The sequence below is a fragment of the Thunnus maccoyii genome, chromosome 17, assembly GCF_910596095.1.
Source record: "Thunnus maccoyii chromosome 17, fThuMac1.1, whole genome shotgun sequence".
Classification (NCBI taxonomy): domain Eukaryota; kingdom Metazoa; phylum Chordata; class Actinopteri; order Scombriformes; family Scombridae; genus Thunnus; species Thunnus maccoyii.
Genome location: NC_056549.1, coordinates 4101913 through 4115826, shown reverse-complemented (window position 1 = coordinate 4115826; position 13914 = coordinate 4101913). Strand labels below are relative to the sequence as shown.

Here is a 13914-nt window from a genome sequence, read left to right as displayed (position 1 = left end):
TTCAACAGCTGGGGCACAATCCAGCGAGAAGGGATGACGAGCACTGAAGGAGGAGCATATGTATTAAGTGGAGCGGAAAACATTTGCCGGCGGGAAGATGTGTCACCTTAAACAATCAAGGTTTATTGTGTCATTAATTGTGGATGAGATAACAATGTCAAAGAAAAAAATGATACCAGGAATCACCTGCTTGCTGCTCTTCTGTATGTTAAGTACATTTTATCGTATTCACTCATTCAGTTGTAATAGCATAAAATAGACTGTAATCATAATATTGAATGATTTAGGTATATTTGGGGGAATATGCTCCCTCCACAAGTCAAAGTGTTTTGAATAATATTCTACAATGGAGCTTAACTCAACTTACCCTGTAGTGTTTCTATCAGCCATGTGCTCAAGGTAAGCGTACACGCTGCTTTCGCCACTTGAATTTTTTTTCTCTTTTATTATCAAAAATGACAATTTTTACAGTTCAAACAACAGTGAATATCTATTTACATAAAATAAAACTATTTGCAAAGAAAAAAAAAGAAAATGAACATATCAAATTGTATGCCTCCAAACACCATCACAACAAAACTAAAATGCAAAACTCAGATCTTTTTTGTCTTCGGAAATAAATACCATTTTTGCATTTTTCACAAAAACATCTTCACCTTTGTCTGCCAAAAACAATGTTTGAATGGGCAACAAGTTGCAGAACAGTTTCCATTTTTCCACATTTTTGCCCTCTTAGAGGGCAAAATTCGTCGCAGTGTATACTGCATATCTGACGTGGGCCAGAGTGATGTTAATCAATGTGTTTATATCAGACCTTCTCTGGGAAAATCCAAACAATTAAGTCCATGTCCAATCCGTGTCCATCAACGTTTTCAGTCTAGTGAGATGTTCTAACAGAAGCTTGACCTGGTGGATAAAGGGGATGCAGATGGCACACAGAAAGAACAGATGTTCAAAGTCCTCAAGATGTTGTTTGCAAACCGTGCAGTCTCTCCCGTACATAGATTTACTTGTATGGGAAAAATTGAGCAGGGCATCAAGACTTTGTGCCGACTGAGTCGCCTTTTAAATGGTGTGCAGACTCCACCTATTTGGCGCACCATAGGCGTATGCCGGTGTGGTAATGGTGCAGACCCACAAAGACAAGCAGCCAGCCCACCAGCCAAAAGAGGCGGGGTCATCACATAGCCTATGACCAAAGAGTTGAGTCAACACCTCTATAAAACATTTTCAATGAAAATTAACTTAATCTTAATCTTAATGAAAGTGGGACGTATTGCAGTGCTGTTATATTAGCTACATGTATGTTAGAATTCAATACTGGTCATTTGAGAAACCAAAAGGGATGATTTTTCATGTACAGTTTCAATTATATATGAGAATGTATGGTGAAAAATACAGATTTGGCTGTAAACAACGACAGTAGGTATTGTGTCTAACTAGTTTAGCTTATGGAAACCTTAATCCATCCATCATAGCTCAGTGACTACATAAAATAATACATATTTACACATTTTTGCATGATAATTGAAATTGAACTGCAGGAATGTGGGGCTGTGAACACTCTCTGACACAATGACAAGCTTTACGCAACAGTTGCCAACCTACTAAACTGAAACTAAACTAAGATTAAGACTGTGCCCACACATTATGTAAGAAGATACGCAAATACACACACAGTTCACCTTCATACACACAAAATCTCAGATATATCTTTTACCTAGATACTTTAAACCTTGTCAATGATAAACTTTACTGAATGAATTTTATAGCTTAACTTGTTACAAAACCAAGTTATTAAATTGGGGGCAAAGATCTTCACAATATATGTTTTACATCAGACATAATGCCTTTGACTCACATTTTATCCAGGAAGCTTCCTTGAAGCTTCGGCTGTAACAAAACAACGTTGAAAAGTTCCTGTCGAACCTAATACAAGCATTTATACACAACTTTTGAAGTCGATCATGGCAAACAACCTCAAGCTTTGGGAGCTCTCCATCTTCTTCATCACCTGGGACAACTTTTGTTTCAGATGAAGTGAGAGAAAGAGAACAGAGAGATACAGAACAATAGTACAAATGGGGCTCAAATATCAGTGAAAAGGGCATAAAAGATCTGCTAATGTTGAACCAAATTAAGTCTAAAACATCAGCGAATATTGACCCAAACACCAGATTTTTTATAATTTTGTATGTTATCATTGGGTTGTCCCTTATTGCCAATTTTGTTTGCATAACACAGGAAGTAGGAGAGAAAATGTTGCTTTCAAACTCCTGCTTTTAGGTTATTTGCATTGTTATAATGTTTTAAAGATGGTCTTAAGTGTTTGTCCACCAATTTGGTTGAATCTGAATTATCTCAACAACTATTGGATAATTTTCCACAGAAACTGGTGTTTATATCCAGACTTTAGTGATCCCCTGACCTTCCCTTTATTGTTATCTTGAGGTTGACATTTGTGGTGGATTTTAATTAAGATGTCTCAACAACTGTTGCCCTGAAAATTGGTATAGACATTCATGTTCCTCTTTATAACTTTGGTGATCAGTGAGTTTTCATCTGCCACCATCATCAGATCAAATATTTAAGTTGTCTGATACTTGGGTTTATGACCAAATCTGCAAAACTAATTGTATTCCAATCAGATTTATTTAGTAGTGCTAATTGGCAAATGTTAACATGCTAACATGCTAATTGATAATGTGAAACTGCTTTTGTTTTTGTCTGAATTCCTGATCTAATTATTCTGTGTGGGAGCTGCTGGATGGGAGGCAGGTTTCCCAGAGAGGCTGTAGAATCTAATGTGCATCTTTTAGTAGTTTATAACTAAATTGATCAAAAAATCTACTTTACAAATTTACTGTAGATTAACAGGTGCTTAATATTGACTTGTAGTAAGCTGAGAGTATCTTTAAAAGTTCAATCACACGCTGGAGTCACTGTGAATAATGTTTCATTTCATCCATTAGCCTTCAGTTTTATCATGACCAAGGTCGCCCACTAGTGTTTAATGCAAATGATGACATTTAAAGGACAGGTTCACAATTTTTCAAGTGTGTCTTAAAACAGCAGTCAGGTGTCCATATGAACAGTGAAAGAGGTTTTCCTCACCTTAATCATTCCTCCTGTTTATACTGACTATTAAAAGATCCTCCTCAAATGTGCTTTCAATTTAAGTGATGAAGGACAAAATCCACAGTGTGTCCAAACAGTCATTTAAAAGTTGATGTGAAGCTTGTATGAGGCTTCAGCAGTCTGAGTTAGTCATATCAAGTGGATATCTGACACATTTACAGTCTGTTTAGCATCAAATTCCCTCTTTGTGTTTCCTCGGACAGTGTTTCCCTGTTGAGCTGCAGGTGGAAGTATAGCAACAAAAAGAGGGACTTTGTCATTAAAAAGACTGTAACGTTGAAAGATATCTACTTGATTTGACTCATTTGGACGCTGAAGCTTCATATTAGCTTCAGATAAACATTTAAATAGATTTATTTTTAGAATCTTCACATAAAAACACTTCCTCAAAACCAAATTAAGCAATAATTATCATGTGACATTTGCATCTTACAACAAAAATACAGATTTCTGGGATCATGAGTTCATTAGAGAAATTAAAAAAAGAGAGCAGAATGTCTGGTACCAGATGAGTAAAATTTCTATTTTTCTGATGCTGTTGCTTCATTCAACAGGTTTATTTGGAAGATATATTTAGAGCTGGTTGTACGTGGGCAGAATGGAGAACATGTCACACGAAATCAGCCAGACTTACAGCGAACTGTTCTGTGGTTATAAAGAAGGTCAAGGTTGAGTTGTTGTCTCATGACAAGATAACTGGACTAGAGGCTTCATTAAGCATATGAGACTTTATTTATCAGTCTCTTTATCATACAGTATGTCTTAATTAAGCGTTAACTTTTGTTCCTGTGAGCTTCGCGTGTTTCTGATGTTTATCTGCTCACCATTAGAGGGTGAAACCTCCAGAGTTCTGCTGCTGTTGTACCCACATTTTCTCTAAAACACTTCCCTCTGAATTCTTAAGACAACGCTGCAATGAGGAACCAGTGGCTTATAGACCACAAAATGCATCAAGAATAACATGAGAATACACAAGAATACAATTGCTCAATCTATGTTCAGAGGTGACCATGGTGAATGCATGAACATACTGTGATATATATGTATGAAAATCATCTCTGCAGTGTGTATGTAGCGCGACAAACCTCTCAAACACAGAGTGGTGATGACAAAATAAACGTCTCGAGTGTGTTCATTTGTGAGAAGAAAAGCACAATGCGACAACTCATTTAATTTCACAACATGAACAAAACTGACACTGCATATGTAGTATTCAGTCAGGACACTCATCAGTGTGTTAACCATTTGTAGTTGTTATGTTAGAAGATAAAACCTCTGTGCTGCTGTTGTACCACATTCTCACCAAAACACTTCCCCCTCAATTTCCAGGGGAAAAACAGCTGCTAGATACAATGAGGAACTAACAGGTCTCAGACCATTACAACATCATCTTATCTGTGTTCTTTCCCAGCTGTTCCAGTATCACCGTGTTGCACCATGAGTGTCAGAGAGAGTGAAAGAGTCAGAGTCAGAGTCAGAGTCTGTTCATGTGTGCTGTCAAACATCAACATGAATTCTGTCACGAAAGAATCCTAATTGTGTTTTAAAACATACTTTAAACTACTTTATTCTTATCAGATGTTGCAGTTATGTGGTCTGTGTCTTCGCCAATATTGGGGCGCCACAGAAAATGTTCTTTTTTAAAGGGAAATCATTTGTCATTAAATACAAATACTGCTCCTGTGGACAGTGCGGGAGAAAACAATGTTTCCATGTTTTAAAAGCATTGCATGATGAGTTCATGATATATAAAGATAAAGTACTTTGAAAGACAGCAGTGGAAAGGAAGTGGTTTTCGTGGTGAGTGGGTGGAAACATTAACCCTTAACTTCTGCAACATCTAATCCCTCATGTATTTACTCTTGGCTGATTATAATGTAAACTCTTATACAGATATATAAGATTATATAAGATGCAGATGAAGCATGAACTTGCTTGTAAAATGCAAAAATGCTCAAATTTAAAGCGAATATACTCCACCTATAAAAAGTTGATAACTGAGAAGTGAGAAAAACAGACTGAAACCACAATAGGGAGGAGACACTTTGCTTATGATAGGAAGTAGATAGTGTACTTCTGCATTTTGAGAGTTCAGAGCGAGAGAAGAAGACAGAAAGAAAGACAGAGAAGCACGATGGTTGAACTCAGATGGATTAAAATGTCTTTATTTCTGATTCTGGGGCTTCAGTTTACAGGTAAGATACAAAAATCTTCATTATTACATTATTGTACTTTATTAAAAAACCTTCATTTTACTGAGCCAGTCAAATAAGCTGTTTGTTTTTAACATTCACACTACATTCATATTATTATTTCAGTTCATTTATCACATTTCTATCTCAAATTCTCAACAGCAGTAACTGGACAAACTTCCCTCTACATCACTGTCAGAGATGGAGATGAAGTCACTTTGTCTTGTGAAAATGTGATGACTGATCAGGATAAATGTGACAGAATTACCTGGCTCTTCAATGGTTTAAGAAGCACAGCAACAGTAGCGCTGATTGAACTTGGGCAGATTGTTGAAAATGCCAAAGCTAAATCAGACAGACTGAGTGTTACAGCGAACTGTTCTCTGGTTATAAAGAAGGTCACAGTTGAGGATGTTGGTCGTTACACCTGCAGACAGTTCAAATCAGGACAAGAACAAGGTCAAGACTCTCGGGTTGATCTGTCTGTTGTTACCAGTGAGTATTTACATCATAATGTTTTCAGCTCAAACTGTCTTGTTAGAACAATATACTGAAACATTACAATAATTATGATCACAGTGATGAAGTTAATTTTACTCTTGTTGTCTTTCTCTCACAATATCATAATCTTCACCAGTGACTGAACATAAGGACACTGATAAGGTGACGTTAAACTGCTCTGTGTCAACATATGGACAGTGTGAACAGACAGTGAAGTGGGTGTTTGAGGGTAATTATTGGGATGTGAACACTCAGCACATGAAGGAGTCACAGTCTTCTTGCTTTGCCACTGTGATGTTTACAACTTCCCATCTTGCTGAGACGTCAAAGTATTCTGAGTTATTCAAGTGTAGCGTGACAGATAAAAACACTGGAAAAGTGCAGCTGTTTGCCTTCAGTCCTCAGTCTTCAGTTGAGAAATCTGCCTCGTTTAGTTTCTCTTTTTTTGTGTGTAGATGGTTATTATGGGGTATTTTCTCAACACAGTTTGTTGGTATTTTGGGATTTCATTTGTCCAGGTGAGGATGCAAAATCCACAACATCAACACCAACAGGAACAAGTGGAAAAAGCAAATAAGTTGAGCCAAACAACGTTCTTTTGTCTTCTCTCTCTTTTGTTCATCTCTCTGACTGTCTCTTGTTCGTTTTTCATATGTTCAGGTGAGGACACTAAAAGTGCTGCAACAACAAAATCAACAACAACTACATCAACAAAAACAACAAAATTACGAACAACTACATCAACACCAAAACAAGGTAGAGATTTAACAACTTGTATCTCTCTTTCTCTCTTTTGATCAGGATTTTGATCAGAACTGAACTATGCAGTCAAAATGTTTTTAATATTTTCAGATTTTCCAGATTGGGCAAAGTTCATCATTGTGGCTGTGGGTTTAGCGTCACTCTTAATAATTGTTTTGGTGATCATCAGATGGAAGAAAACTAAAGGTGAGAACACTGACAGATGAAACTTTCATAAACAAGACATTTTGATGAACCTGGATTTTCACTGTGGAAGCTAAAGTCGACTCTTTTGTCTTTTCAGGGAAGAAAACACAGATGGATGAAAACATTGTGAGTTCACAAACTGAATTATTAAATGTTTATACAGTTATGACTTTTCAGAGAAAACCAGTGTTTTTGGTATTCTGTTTTTAAGGGGACGTATCATGCACATTTCTAGGTCTATATTTTTATTCTGGGGCTCTACTGGAATATCTTTGCATGATTCACAGATCAAAAAACTCCTTATTTATCCTCTACTGGTCCTTTATGCAGCCCCTCAGTTCAGCCTCTGTCTGAAACAGGCTGTTTTAGCTCCTGTCTCTTTAAGACCCGCTTCCTGATGAGCCCACTCTGTTCTGATTGGTCAGCTGCCAGAAGCTTCCTTCGGCTCTGGAGTCTACCTAAAAGACAGGAGTGGTCGGATTTCACTTCTTTGTCTAATTCCTTACTCAAAATATCAACATCTCAAATACATCCATACATTTTCAAGATGAAAAGTTTTGAAACTTTAACCATGTTTAACATAGACATTTAACATTATAACATTATATAGATGAAAGAAAATCACAAAGCATGTTATGTCCTCTTTAAGTATCCATTACTGTCAATAGAAAACTGTAACTAGACTGTTATTTGTCCAGGGACTGAGCTTAAACCCTGCAGTGACTCCAGAAACCAGTCAGGACACGGTGAGATTACACACTACACCCAGTATAAAATTACACTTGATTTTGTACATATTTGTTCTTTAAAATGTGACACGGTGACCTCTGAGCCTAATTTCCCTCTGAGAGAGAGAGTAAAATAAGATTAGAAGAGTGAGTCAGTATAAATCCACATGTTACTGAGCAGCCATCATGTTGTCTTCACTGTGTAGGCTGATCCTGAAGATGGTGTTTCCTACGTCTCCATCAGCTTCACCGGGAAGACCAACAGTAAAGCCCGGGTAAGCTGAGTGTTTGGTTACACTGGTGTAAAGGAAGGGAAAAGTTTCATCAGATAGGAGAAAAAAAGAAAATATTTATTTTATTTCAGTTCTTAAATAGAAGCAAAATGATGACTTTCAGATCTCTCAGCTCCTGTCGAGTTATGTTGTTATGCTTTTTCATGTCATTATGTGTAATTTATGTGTGTTGCTGTTTCCCTTTTGTTTCCCAGGTTGGTGGTGATGGTGATGATGAAGGTGATGCAGTGACCTACAGCACTGTGAAAGCCTCCTCCTCTTCTGCTGGAGCCTCCACTGATCCCAGCAGCCTCTACGCTACCATCAACAAACCCAACAAATAACAGGCCACAGTGTTCATATCATTACATTTAATTTATAACTGATTAGTTAAAGCTTTCTGATGAGAAAATCAGTTTTTATTCCCAGAATCTCAGACAATTACCCTTTACTTCATAATAGAGACTGTATCCCTGTGGGGAATTTGTCTATACTGTCTAAACCTCATAGAGATTTTATCCTAATAATCAGTTATTTACAGTGTGCAGAACACACTCTGCTTGACACATGAAACAGACATAAAAAACATTTTAGTTTTTTCAGTATTATAATGATTCAGTGTTTGATATGATTTTCAACATTTTTTTTCTCATCTATGTTGTATTTCTGTAAATAGCTTTCTGTCCAGAAAGGCATGTAGTGAATTAAGATATCCTTAATGAACTCACTATCAGTCGCTTTATTGAGTTTGGTGATAGTTGTGTTAATGTTGAGTGAAAGTTAAAATTGTAGTTTTCATTGTTATTTTATTTCTTATCATTTTTGGACTGAACTGAATTCTCTAAGCATGTATTTGGTCAATTTTGAGTGTAATAATTTAAACATGTGTGTCTCTGTTCAGTTTGCTTTGTTGAGGTACAAAAGTGTCAGAGGTGTGATGTGATCAACATCTTTTACTTGGACTGAATTAATGGTGTCGCCCTTGAGACTCATATATTAAAGAGCTTAATGAGTGGAAACTGTGAGAAATTAACAGAAGTTGTAAATCTATTGTTGACTTTTAAAGTTTTAAATAAATTTCAAAATGTTTCATGATCCTTTCAGACTTTTTTATAAACTAACATTTGTGTTTGGTATATTTTTTAGAGAGAAATATTAAAACAAATACACATTCTTCTTATTGCCGTTTTTGTGTGTAAGGCAGACGCCACTGAGCATGTGCAGGAACTTGATTCTTGATTACAGAGCTTCACTAGCTTGTTGTGCTACATATCACAATCTCTTGACTTTGTACTGAAGTTCTTTGAGAAATTTATAAAGTAGCCTAGTAAAAAGTTGTGAGGTTGTGATATGTAGCACAACAAGCTAGTGAAGTACTTTCAGAACTACGTTCCTCCACATGCTCAGTGGCCGTACATACAACTACTCTCCGAAGACTAGAGACAAGGTCTAAGTAACCACTAATTAGGTTATTAGTGATGACTGAGTCACGCACACACTTGTGGAACAAGCACATTCTCACCAAAACACTTCCTGTTCAGTTCTCAGAAACTGACCTCAAATATACAATGAGGAACTAACAGGTCTCAGACCACTAAAACATCATCTTATCTGTGTTCTTTCCCAGCTGCTGCAGTATCACCATGCTACTTTATGCTTATCAGATGTTGCAGTTATTTGGTCTGTATCTTATAATATGTCCAATATTAGGGCGCCACAGAAAATGTCCTATTTAAAGGGAAATCATTTGTCCTTACATGTAAATACTGCATTACATTACATGATGAGGTCATGATTATAAACATAAAGTACTTTGAAATACAGCAGTGGACATAAAGTGTGTTGTGGTTTTGGTTGTGAGTGGTTGGAAACATTCCCCCTTAACTTCTATACTATCTAATCCCTTATATATTTACTCTTGGCTGATTATAATATAAAATTTTATGTAGATATATAAGATTATATAAGATACTGCAGATGTGAGCGCCAGCCTACTCGTAAAATGCAAAATGTTAAAATTCAAAGAGAAGGGAAGCTAATATGCTCTGACTACAAGAAGCTGGTTATTTACAAGTGAGGAAAAACAGACTGAAGCCACAATGGGGAAGAGACACTTTACTCATGACAGGAAGTAGACAGTGTATTTCTCTGTATGAAGCACTAATAAGGACATTTTGAGAGCTAAGAGCAAGTGAAGAAGACAGAGAGAAAGACAGAGAAGCACGATGGTTGAACTCAGATGGATTAAAATGTCTTTATTTCTGATACTGGGGCTTCAGTTTACAGGTAAGATACAAAAATCTGCATCATTACCTCATTGTACTTTATTGAATTACTTTCATTTTACTGAGACAGTCCAATATGCTGTTTGCTTTTAACATTCACACTACAGTCATATTCTTATTTCAGTTCATTTATCACATTTCTCTCTCAAATTCTCAACAGCAGTAACTGGACAAACTTCCCTCTACATCACTGTCAGAGATGGAGATGAAGTCACTTTGTCTTGTGAAAATGTGATGACTGATCAGGATAAATGTGACAGTACTAACTGGATCTTCAGTGGTTTAAGAAGCACAGCAGCAGAAGGGCTGATTGAACTTGGGTGGATTGGTAGATATGTCAAAGCTAAATCAGACAGACTGAGTGTTACAGTGAACTGTTCTCTGGTTATAAAGAAGGTCACAGTTGAGGATGTTGGTTGTTACACCTGCAGACAGTTCAAATCAGGACAACAACAAGGTCAAGACTCTCAGGTTTATCTGTCTGTTGTTACCAGTGAGTATTTACATCATAATGTTTTCAGCTCAAACTGTCTTGTTAGAACAATATACTGAAACATTACAATAATTATGATTACAGTGATGAAGTTAATCTGACTCTTGTTGTCTTTCTCTCACAATATCTCCATCTTCACCAGTGACTGAATATAAGAACAATGATAAGGTGACGTTAAACTGCTCTGTGTCGACATATGGACAGTGTAGACAGACAGTGAAGTGGGTGTATGAGGGTAATGATTGGGATGTGAACACTCAGCACATGAAGGAGTCACAGTCTTCTTGCTTTGCCGCTGTGATGTTTACAACTTCCCATCTTGCTGAGACGTCAAAGTATTCTGAGTTATTCAAGTGTAAAGTGACAGATAAAAAAACTGGAAAAGTGCAGCTGTTTGCCTTCAGCCCTCAGTCTTCAGGTGAGTAAACTGCCTCATTTACTTTATCATTTTTTGTGTGTAGATGTTTATTATGGGATGTTTTTTCATCACAGTTTATTGGGTTTTTGAAATTTATTTGTATAGGTGAGGATGCAAGAACCAAAACAAAATATCAACATCAATACAAATGAATGAAAAAAGCAAATAAGTCGAGCCAAATGCAACAGCATCTGCATGAAAATACAACTGACAAACAATGTTCTTTTGTTCCAGTTCATCTCTCTGTCTCTTGTTCCTTTTTCATTTGTCCAGGTGAGGACAGTAAAAGAGCTGCAACAACAAAACCAACAACATCAACCAACGAAAAACGCACAAAGACAACAGCGGCCTTTTGCGATTTTCACGAGTGTCACGAGATTTACCAGTTTCACCATAGTAGGTTCTTCTACATGCTTGGAAGGGGAGGGTTAGGGAAGTGATATTAAGATAGCTGCAATCTGCAACCTCACCACTAGATGCCACTAAATCCTAGCTTTAACAACTCTTGGGCTAAAGTATGAATGTCAGACTGAGTCTTGGCTGTGGGTGGAGATATTCTCTTATCAGTTCATCTCAGTCAGTGTGTTCACACACATGTCTGAGTCTCCTTGTTGTTGCTCACTGTTCTCGCTCTTTCTGTCTCTCAGCCTTTGATGTTTAAAGTACAAAACAGATAAGAGAGAAATATTTCTAAATGTGTACATATATGGGGGGGGGGGGGGGTAATGGATATTTTTTGGCCTGCCAGGCCTGTACTATTATAAGAGAAACACTGTTTTGTAATGAAGCAGTGATAAATGCAACATTTTTCAGGTTATAAAAAGCACACATGCTGTATATACTGTATTTCTCTCATCTTTTAACTACAGGAGTCTAAACAGTGAAAAATATTTTTAATGTTTTAATTCTCTTTACAGTTAAGTTGCAGCTCATCATCGTGTCTGTGGGTTTAACTGCATTCATAATAATCGTTGTGTCAGTCAACATATGGACTAGAACTAAAGGTGAGAACATTCACAGAACGTTTATGAACAAGAAGTTTTGATGAACTCAGATTTTTACTGATGAAGCTAAACTGTTTTTTTGTGTTTCCAGTGAACAAATCACAGATGGATGACAATGCTGTGAGTTTAAAAACTGAATATTCAAATGTTTATGTTTGTGGTAGTTCACTATTTACTGTGATTCTATAAAGACAATAAGAATAAAAAGTGTTGACTGTATTAGTCTGACACAAAGGTTGTTTATTTGTTCTATTTAATCTCAGAATCTCAGGTGTGTTGTGTTGTTTTTCACAGGTGCATAATGATGAAGATGAAGATGAAGGTACGGTGAACTATGAAAACGATGGAGAACCTTCTGCTACTGTCAGACTCCACTGATCAACAACTTTCACACCAACATCAACTCACCAGAGTCCACCGCAGTTAAATAACATTTCACCAGATTTTATATGAGAAGTTAAAGCCTTTGTTTGTGTTTTGGTGGGTTTAGGTGGCTGATTCTTTTTTTAACTGCAGCACTGTTTTGTCAAACTTTTCACCCTCTTTAAGAAGTTAAGCCAAATTTTTTAATTTTATTTTTTACACTGTAGCTTTGTCTCAGTTTTATTATTATTTGTACAGAAAAACAAATAAGTAACTTTCATTTTGGATTGTTTTTAACATGTTTGTGTAGAATAGACTTAACTGAGCTGGGAACTCTAATAGAGTCAGTAACTGTCTTCTCTTTATTATAACTGATATTATATTACTGGCCAGTATTTCTCTGTGTTTCCTTGCTGAGCTGCAGTGGACGGATAATAAAACAAATAATAAAAAGACTTTAGGAGATTCCCACTTGATTTGATTAACTCTGAGTGCTGAAGCCTCATATTAACTTAAACTTTGGAATATATTTTTGTACAGAATGAGGATTTTGTTCCTCATCTCTGACACTGGAAGCATGTTAGAAAGGGATCTTTGATTACAGAGAGTAAAACCTGTTTCAATGTTCATATGGTCACCTGAATAATGTGAACCTGTCCTTTAAACTGCCTCACTTCAAACTGTACATCGCTGTTGTATTAATTTGATGTTTCTGGCAATAAAAAGCTGTTTCTAAACTTGAGGAATTTGTGAAGTCAAATGGTTTGATAATCTTAATGATGATTTTGCGACGGTACAGGTATTTGAACTTTAAGTGACTGAGATTCAAATACAAGAAGACACCAACAAATTCACTTTTAGTTACACACACATTTATTACTAATACTACAGTTATGTAAGGAATAAAACACTTAAACACACACCTACAAGTTGATTATCCCGCTTATACCATGATCATTTGCCAGCAATATAAAATAAAAGTATTTGCAAATTTTTGGTGAAAGTTTTGAATTCAAAATCAAAATATTAGGAAGCAGGAGTGTACCGTTGTCATGATGACTTGCCACACTGTACTCACCACCAGCATGAACTGAGACATAAAATTCATGTAAGGTGTCATTAAGCATAACGGCAGAGTTTGTCTCCAAATCAGTGTTGTTTTGTTTTTGGTAGAGAAAGTCTCTCAGTATGTTAACTGCCCATTTTGTTGCCTTTTTTGTATAAATCTCATCCTTCTCCTCCATCATTTTAAGCTCTTCAGGTGTCAGATCCTTGTGCTGTTTTACACTTGGTTTCTTTCTTTTCTTCTTCATCTCTTTTTCCTCTGCTGCGTCTCATTCTTCAAAACTTCATGACGAGTAAGCTTTGACAGCTGTGCTCCTTAATGTTGCTATGGTTACAGGTTGGGTAGGAGATGAATTTAGAACGGTGATTAAACTTGAGCCAAACTACTTTTAAAGCACAGCTGCCAGCCAATCAGAAGACAGTATTCACCCAGACCATGGTCTCATAAAGTCTCATATAAGAGTTCACCTAGAATGTTAATATTTGAGGGATATCAACATTCACAGG

At 36.5% G+C, this 13914-nt stretch overlaps 1 protein-coding gene and 1 long non-coding RNA gene across 3 annotated transcripts; both read left to right on the top strand.

Annotated features, from left to right (window-relative positions):
- The first annotated feature begins 5119 nt into the window (after positions 1-5119).
- On the top strand, positions 5120-8874 carry LOC121882147. Of its 2 annotated transcripts, XM_042390184.1 has the most exons (8): positions 5120-5333; positions 5493-5825; positions 6492-6587; positions 6684-6779; positions 6877-6905; positions 7478-7525; positions 7714-7782; positions 7995-8874. In XM_042390184.1, exons 1-8 carry the CDS (start codon positions 5273-5275, stop codon positions 8121-8123), a joined length of 861 nt encoding a protein of 286 aa, XP_042246118.1. In that variant the 5' UTR covers positions 5120-5272; the 3' UTR covers positions 8124-8874. The 2 variants fall into 2 exon arrangements, with proteins under 2 accessions (XP_042246118.1, XP_042246119.1); XM_042390185.1 differs by lacking the exons at positions 6492-6587; positions 6684-6779; positions 6877-6905; ... (1 more) ...; positions 7714-7782; positions 7995-8874 and adding an exon at positions 5968-6414.
- Positions 8875-11892: 3018 nt separating this feature from the next.
- LOC121882174 lies at positions 11893-12573 on the top strand. The gene is made up of 3 exons (XR_006092028.1): positions 11893-11979; positions 12071-12099; positions 12274-12573. It is a non-coding gene; the product is annotated as an uncharacterized LOC121882174 (long non-coding RNA).
- The last annotated feature ends 1341 nt before the right edge of the window (positions 12574-13914 follow it).

What these genes read in the sequence shown, in the direction of transcription:
- LOC121882147 (XM_042390184.1), top strand. Translation starts at nt 5,273, where the DNA reads ATGGTTGAACTCAGATGGATTAAAATGTCTTTATTTCTGATTCTGGGG. An exon ending in TCTGGGGCTTCAGTTTACAG is followed by an intron (nt 5,334 to 5,492) that starts GTAAGATACAAA and finishes AATTCTCAACAG; the next exon opens with CAGTAACTGGACAAACTTCC. An exon ending in CAGATGGAAGAAAACTAAAG is followed by an intron (nt 6,780 to 6,876) that starts GTGAGAACACTG and finishes TTGTCTTTTCAG; the next exon opens with GGAAGAAAACACAGATGGAT.